Source organism: Centruroides vittatus, unplaced genomic scaffold (assembly GCF_030686945.1).
Source record: "Centruroides vittatus isolate TY-2023 unplaced genomic scaffold, ASM3068694v2 contig_579, whole genome shotgun sequence".
In the NCBI taxonomy this organism is placed as follows: Eukaryota; Metazoa; Arthropoda; class Arachnida; order Scorpiones; family Buthidae; genus Centruroides; species Centruroides vittatus.
Window position 1 is genome coordinate 816,928 of NW_027122347.1, and position 8,936 is coordinate 825,863.

General features: G+C 27.3%; 1 protein-coding gene across 1 annotated transcript; it reads left to right on the forward strand.

Annotated features, from left to right (window-relative positions):
• Positions 1-2,975: 2,975 nt before the first annotated feature.
• On the forward strand, positions 2,976-4,262 carry LOC136979136 (uncharacterized protein F54H12.2-like). Its single transcript, XM_067275063.1, has one exon. The coding sequence runs from the start codon at positions 2,976-2,978 to the stop codon at positions 4,260-4,262; it is 1,287 nt and encodes a 428-aa protein (XP_067131164.1).
• Positions 4,263-8,936: the final 4,674 nt, after the last annotated feature.

The following is an 8,936-nucleotide window of genomic DNA, read 5'->3' on the forward strand; positions in this document are numbered from 1 at the left end:
ACAGTTCATGCGCCAAAAGAACCTGTTAGAGTATCTGTTGTATCCGACAAAATCGAAGAAACGGAATCTCAACCTGAAGAAAAAGCTGTCGATGATGCATTTATTAAACAAATAATTTTATCTGTACCACAATTATATCAAAAATATATACCACATTTAATTGATAAGTTGAATCAAAGTCATTACGGATGGAATTCTAAAGGTGAATTAACAACCGATGGGAAACCTATTTTTGGAAGTCATATAGTAGACTTAATTTCGTATGTAATGAGAAATAGAAAAACCGCATTAGTTCCTGTTGGTTTTAACGAATTTTGGGACGGTTTAAAGAAAATAAACATTCCTAAAGAGTGGATTGGAAACAAAAGTTTGACAACATTAGCCTGAAAAAACACAGTATCAACCAGCATCAGTCGAGACTCCCGAAGAAATTTTCTCTCCAAGACTATTTCACCAGTGGAAAAAATCTAAGAGGAAGAGGAAGAATAATTCCGAATGGAAAAACTTTTAAAATCGATATACTATAATCCTAAATCTCCAGCATCTTTTGGTGGTGTAAGTAAATTAGTTAAAGAATCTAATTTACCGCAATCTGTTGTTAAAAAATGGCTATCTTCTCAACTGACTTATACACTTCATAAACCTGTAAGAATTAAATATTCGCGAAGAAAAACTAAAAGTTTTTATCCTAATGACTTATGGCAAGCCGATTTAATTGTATTAAAACAATTTTCTAGATTTAATAATGGAGTAAAATACTTACTAACTGTAATCGATGTATTTACTAAGTATTGCTATGTGGAACCAATAAAAGATAAAAAACCTCAGTCAGTTTTTAAAGCTTTTGAAATCATTTTTAGAAAAAACATTCCAAAAAATTTACAAACTGATAAAGGAAAAGAATTTTATAATAGATTAGTAAAAAATCTTTTTAAAAAATTTAAAATTAATCATTATTCTACTCATTCTGATACAAAAGCAGCCGTTGTCGAAAGATTAAATAAAACTCTGCGGAATAAAATATATAGATTATTTACATATCGTAAGTCTTTTAAATATATCGATAAATTATCTGATATTGTAAAAAGTTACAATAATAGTTTTCATAGAAGTATCGGTATGTCTCCGTCAGAAGTTACCCCTCTACATCATAGCATGATTTTCGAAAAGTTGTATGGTATAAAAGGAGGGAATACATTTAAATTTAATATTGGTGATCTTGTTCGAATCTCGAAAATACGTAAAACATTTAGTCGAGGATATCTACCAGGTTGGACAAAAGAAATATTTGTTATTCACGATCGTTTTTCATCTCATCCTCCGACGTACATATTGAAAGATTTAAATAATGAAATTTTAGAAGGAAAATTTTATACAGAAGAATTACAGAAGATAACAAAATGATGCAGTCTGACTTTTTTGTAACTCTGATAAGCAATGCTAGCATGGATTTATTTCCTGAAAATAAGCAGTCTAATTTCACTGTGAAAATGAGTCCAGCTATTGATTTACATGGAAAATGGGTAGTCGGTCTGAGCGAAGTTATTATTCCTAGAAACTGGTTTAACATATCTAATCATAACAATGATTATACTATTACTAAGCATAAAATTAGAACAGAAAAAATAGAAGATAAAACATATACGATTCCACTAACTACAGCTAAAGAAAATGAAGGAGAGACGCTTTTCGATTGGATAAACAATAATATAGTTTCCTTAACTGGGTCTAACTCGGTAGAATTCGTTTTAGACAAGGATTATAAAGATGTAAAAATAAATGTGAAAGAGGGATTCGAGTTGCATGTTACAAAAGACAGTGCTCACAAATTACTTTATTTATTAAATTTTCCACTGAAAGAAATTATATTTAAACAAGACACTTCAAATTTAATATTGCGGACAGGGTCTAAGGAATATCTATCAAATCCTGTATTTTACAAGGATCAATTTATAATTTTAATAGAAAGAAATAAAAAAGTTGTTGAAGAAATCGATGTAGAAGAAAAAATTTTTATTCCTATTGGATTATACTCATCGGCTGAAAAATTTCTCGGAATTTTTAAATATATTAAATTAGGATTACTGCCTAATAACAAAATCATTTTAAAAGTTCCTAAAAATATAACGATTGAATTTGGAAACGAATTAAAGGATTTATTAGGATTTAAAACACAGAAATTTTCAGCAGGCGAATATGTAAGTGAATATCCACTTGAATTGTCTGCAGGAATTTCAGAAATTTTTATTTATTCAAATATTGTTGCTTCTCATCATGTGGGGGATATAACAGCTCCTCTTCTAAGAGTTATACCAGTTATGGGAGAAAAGACCGATCAAATAGTTAAAGTTTATCCCTCACCTTTATATTTTCCTTTGAAGAAAAATTATATTGATACTATTGAAATCGAGTTGAGAACTGCCGGTGGAAAAGAAATTGTCTTTTTTGGAGGAAAAACATTATTAGTTCTATCTTTTAAGCAGTTATAAATAGTGCTTAGTCTTATTTGTTAATATTAGTTCATGTTTGAAAGTACAAAATGAAGCTCGATCCTAAAGATTGTATAAATTATTACTGTAATCAAGCGGGAGGAACGATATACAGACCTGAGTTACGATTTCCTCTCACACGACAATTAGGAACAGGGAATTATTTTGCGGGACAGCAAATACAACGAGGATATGGATTTTTTGGAGATTTATTTCGTAAATCAATTCCTATTCTTAGTAAAGTAGGAAAATATCTAGGACGAAAAGCATTAAACTTTGCATCAAATGTTGGATCGGATGTAATTAGCGGGAAATCATTTAAAGAATCTACAAAATCACATTTAAAAGATATTGGTTCCGAAATAAAAGATGATGTAATTAAAAAAGTACAAGGTGGATCTGGTATAAAAAGAAAACGAATGAAAAGATTAATTCAGTCGCAGAATAAAAGGCGAAAACTAAAAGATATATTTACTGAGTGAGAAAATGGATCCACACTCTTGTCCATGCACCAAAAGTGAGTTGGATTTATTCAGTACAGTTTCAACTCAACTAGCTATTGACAATACATCAGAAGTTATAGTACATCCCGTCGCAACAATTTCGGATAGTCGAGCACCAATTGAATTTTATGTATCCGGTTCTGGTGAAAATTATATCGATCTACATTCAATTTATCTACATGTTCAAGCAAAAATTGTAAAGAAAAATGGAACAGATACCGCTGTAGATGAAAAAGTTGCTCCTGTCAATTATTTTTTAAATAGTTTGTTCTCTCAATGCAGTGTTTTTCTAAACGACAAACAAGTAATTTCACAGGTTAATTATCCCTACAGAGCAATTTTGGAGGCCTTATTATTTTACTCAAAAGAAGCACAAGAAACCTTTTTAACGAGTGCATTATTTTTTAAAGATACTGCACAACATATGGATTCCATAGAAAATAATGAAGGAATGGCTAAAAGATTTAATATTGGTAAACAAAGTAGACTAATAGATTTAGTCGGACGACTTCATATTGATTTATCACATCAACCTAAACTGTTAATTAATAATGTTGATTTACGAATTAAATTAGAAAGATCAAAAGATAATTTTGCTTTAATGGCAAATAATGATAATTATAAAGTCATTATTAAAAATGCATCTCTAAAAATTAATAAAGTAGATGTTAGTTCATCAGTTCAAATTGGAATAGAAAAAGCATTGCAAACAGGTATTATAAAAATGCCATTCCGCAGAACAGATATTAAAGTTTTTACTTTAAGTAGTGGAATTCAGTCTACAAATATATCAAATGCTGTTATCGGTCAGTTACCTTATAGAATTACAATTGGTTTAGTTTCAAATTCGGCATTTAATGGAAATGTAAAATACAATCCTTTTAATTTTAAAAATTACAATTTAAATTATATATGTTTATTAAAAGACAATCAAATGATTCCCCCAAAACCATATACTCCTGATTATACAAATAAAATATATGCAAGAAATTTTATATCATTATTTGAAGATATAGGATGCATTAACCATCATAAATTTACAAATATATCTTACGACGATTATAAAGATGGCTATACTTTATATTGTTTCGATCTTACTCCCGATCATTCTGCATCAGAATCGCATATAAGTGTTAATCAACAAGGAAATATCTCAATCGAATTAAAATTTTCAACTGCAATATTAGAAACTGTGAATGTTATTTGTTTGCTGGAATATAATAATACTCTAGAAATTGATCACTCAAGAACTGTGTTTGTGGACTATTAATGAATACCATTACTTTATGGAGACTGGCTTCAAGTGATTCGAAAATAAAAAGGACTTTCGGAGGTGTTTTTGCATCTGATGACTTACCCATTTGCATTGCTAATCGTAAATCATTTATAATTAATTTAGATGAAAAAAATAAGCCTGGGAGTCATTGGGTATCTGTGTTCTTTACTGAAAAAACTTGTTTTTACTATGATAGCTATGGAATGAAACCGACAAAAACGAAAATTATAAAATTTATAAAACAAAATTCTAAAAATTGTTGCTGGAATAATATAGTTCATCAGAGTTTATATTCAACAACTTGCGGATATTTCTGTTTGTATTTTCTATATAAAATGAATAGAAATCAATGTTTAAAAGAATTAAGTACAACTGACAAATTTTATAACGATGAATTTGTAAAAAATTTGTTAAAAATCATTTTTACTTAGCACATCCGAGTGCAATAATGTATAATCAATATTGTACTTCAATGAAAAATAATAAAATTATTTAAATATAAATTTTTGTAAATTATTTAATATAGATATATACAAAAAATATACTTACAACTCATCTTGGTAGAAGTTATTAAGTGCTGATTCTAGTGGCTGTATTTATACTTAAATTCAACAGGGGTGTGTTATTCTGAAGTACATTCTTAAAATATTAATAGACACAATGTGTTTTCGATTCACTTTTTTAGATATCCTGTTATTCTGAAATTATTAATTGGTATCCTGTTTTCGATATACTTTTTTAGATTTCCTGTTATGTACAGTTGAAGAATATTAATAGACATCATCTTATTCTAAAATTATTAATTGGTATCCTTGTTCCTATTATTAATAACCCATTTGTTATTCCAAAATTATTAATGAATATCCTGTTGTTAAAAAATACTGTCTAAAAATATTAATTCACATCCGTGTTATCTGTTATTTTTGTGTCTAGCGATAGTATAAATACTGTGTGTAAGAAGACTAGCTCAATACACTGTCAGGATACCAGCTTAATACATCGCTGAGAACTTATACATCTAAGAAAAATGTCTTCAGAAGGTAAGTATTTTATTTTAGATTTTAAATATTTTTACTTAAAATAATCCAATAAATATAATGTTAATTTTAGAATGTGATTATGATTTTAACACGAAACAGAGTGTTGGTAAAAAAAGAGGACCCAAACCTAAAAATATAGAAGATCAGGAGTTGAAAAAGCAAAAGTTTGCCTTTGACCAAAAGTTTGGGTTAGACCTAACTCTAGATAAAGATAAATCCTCAAAAATTACTCAGTTTAACATCAAAATATGTGAAAATCAATTCATGGAGGTGGTAGAATTCCATTCTAACACATATGTTTCGTTGACAAAAATGAAAGAGGACTATCCACCTAACAAATATAATATTAATATTAACGACTTTAAATTTTATAAAAAAGCCTTTGATGCAAGGAACGAACATTTAGAGAATTGTGTAAATGTATAAAATATGTCTTTTATATTAAGGAAAAAAGCTTTTAGAGGTTATGCTAAAACTTATCGTGCTCTTATTTTAGAAAATTCTGATCCATCTGTCTTTTTTGAAAAAATAACATCTAGTATTCATAATATTTTAGCTAAGGATAATTTTGTTTGTAGAAGAAAATTTTTAATAAATTTAAAAACTAAATTTTTAAAATATAAAGAAGACTGATATTATAGAGTATCAAGATGTTTATTTTTCTAGTCGTGTTGAGCATATTTTATCCTCGTATATGATTAATGAAAAATTAATGAATGCATTTGATACAATTTTAAACCATATTGATGAGTTTATAAAATATGGATTGGGGTGGATACTGAAAGAAATTATATTTATAGATGTTCATATAGGAATATACAAAAATGAAATTGGAGGATGTGGTAATATTATTCTTCCAAAACATATAGTTAATAAACATTGTGTGTTAAATATAAAATGTTCAGACAATCAATGTTTTTTATATTGTATAATTGCTAATATGTATCCAACAGTTAATACCAACAAAAATTATATAAATTTGTATAGGAAATATTTAAAATATTTAAATATAAATAGTTTAAAATTTCCTGTAAATGTTAAAAATATTCCGATATTTGAAAAAATAATTGTTTTAACCCTTAGCCTGCCGTTTGCCACGCCCCTTATTTTGTAAAACGGCCAAGGTCAAAATAGGTGAATCAGGGCAATATTATTTTAAAAATTCACTAAAAATTGAATTATTATTTTATTCATATGAAAAAAATTCACATATAATTTATCAATATAGTTAGTTTTAAATACGACATATTTCGATAAAGTTTGTTTGAAAAATTTATGAGAAAAAAAATATATATATATGATAACTGACATTCAGACTTGAAAATTTGTTACTATTTGTCAAAATTAACATTGTCTGGTTACTTCATTCTTATTGTCACTGAGCCAATACGATGTACAATATTGTTCTGTACAATTTGATATAACATTTATGCATGTACGTTTATTCATTGTGAAATAATCGCACATTATATCAAACATTTGTTTGAAATCTGAACTTTATTCTGCTTTCAACTAATATAATGAACTAATATACTTTATTCATTTTATATCAAACAAGATTATTTATTTTCGTAATAAACATATGATTACCAGTAGCAATAGATGTAACATTTGCTGATATTTTAGATTTAAAAAAAATTAAAAATTAAAAATTAAAAAAATATATAAAATATCGGAACTGAAGGTCATAACTTGAATATTTATGATGCATTAACATATTATAGCTGAATAAACTTATTATAGCATTAATGAACTTATTATAGTAATATTATTGCATGAATATGCTAAAAATAAAATAAAAAATTATCAGAAAATGAAAAATTAAGGAAAAAACATCGATAATTAAAATTTTTTACATCGACAAAACACCACCTGGACAAAAATATGTGAAACAGACGATAAACAAGACGATACCGTCAAGTGCTGACATCTGTTGTCGATAAATTTTATAAAAATCGATTTTTAACAGGGTAACGATGAATCGGTACCCTGGCCGTTTTGCAAAACAGTTAGGGTAACGACAGATCGGTACCCTGGCCGGGAAAGGGTTAATACTAAATATTTTAATGATAACTATGTAATCGCTTTTGTATGCAATAATTTTCGTTTTGGTAAAATACCACCAAATATATTCATTAAATGTAACCAATGTAGCGTTAGTTTACTCAAATAAAATTTTTTTAAAACTTAAAAAATGTGTTTTTTAATTGAAACTATAAAACATTAGTCGCTTTGTGTGGGAATCGGGTCACCTCGAATTCTTGACTTTGAATTAGGAGGCCTATCTTTGACCTAGAATGTAAAAAGATAGAGAGGGACAGATAAGACGCGACTTTGATGCCGTAGGCTAAGATGGGGACTAGCGAAAGTGAACGCATATATTAATAAACCTAGAGTATAAATACTTTCGCTTTTACCCCATTTTTTAACCCCAAAGATGAGATCTCTGTCGATTGTGACGATTTTAGAAACCAAGTTTTTTACTAAATACACTTTAAATTTTGAAGGAAGAATTTATAGAGGAAACCATATGGTTTTTGAAAAATGGGACAACGTGCAAATTCTTAAAAATTTCGATGAAGAAAATCAGGTTTGCTTCTTCCACAAAGGAGCGTGAAGAATTTTAGAGCATAATGGTAATTATCTTTTTTATATTTTAGAAAAAATTTTTTATTTAATTGTATTTTTTTAAAATGTATTTTGTAATTTTTTCAGAAACAATAATCCCCACCCATAATATCTATCACGTTAACCCAGTCATATCAATTTCAATAAATATATCATCAGAAATTTCAATAGCAGTATTTAAAGCGCAATCCATTTACCATAATGGAAAAATTTATTTACAAACAACAAGTTTAAACGTTGGTTTTAAAAAAAATGTAATTATTCTTTTTGAAGCGTACAAACGTATAATAATAAAAATGGGACAACGGATGATAGTACTATTTGAAGATCAATAAAAAGTAAGTTTTTTCAAAAACTTTATATAAAATTTAAATAATAGATGTAAGAATATTTTGCAAGATTTTTCAAGACGAAGAAAGATGAATGTCTAGGCATTAGCTCAATTTAAATTCTTTTAGTTTTTTTAATATTTGGAATAAATTTAGGCTTTCCTACGACTAACTTTTTTTATAACTTTTTAATTCGCTTTTTTATAATTTCAATCTTAAACTTCTTATCTTCGCGGTTGATAGCGATACATCGACTAATCCTATCGATCGTCTCTTACATTTAAAAAACAATTGTAAGTCAAAAAGCAACAGTTACATTTAGACACCATGACTAGGCATCTTTCTTTGTTTGACATCAATCTTCTTTGTTTCGAAAAAAAGAACAACTAACGCCCTCTGCTTTTTTTTCTTGCGGATTTTCCTTACAATCTACTTTTAATTTCTAATTTAAACTATTTATAATAAAATTTTTTTTAAAATAAATATACAACATAATATTTATTGTTTTTTTTAGATACATTCGACAGAAGATCTCATCAATTTTTTTATTGATCAAGTATCATTGTTTTGTTTGTAACTTTTTTTATTTTAACTCTTTTTTTTTTTTTATTATATTTATTTTATTCAATAAAAAGAAAAAAAATTGATGTCATCGTGGTTGTTGTCGTTTA

Coding starts and splice junctions, on each gene's coding strand:
- LOC136979136 (XM_067275063.1), top strand. CDS start 2,976: ATGGATCCACACTCTTGTCCATGCACCAAAAGTGAGTTGGATTTATTC.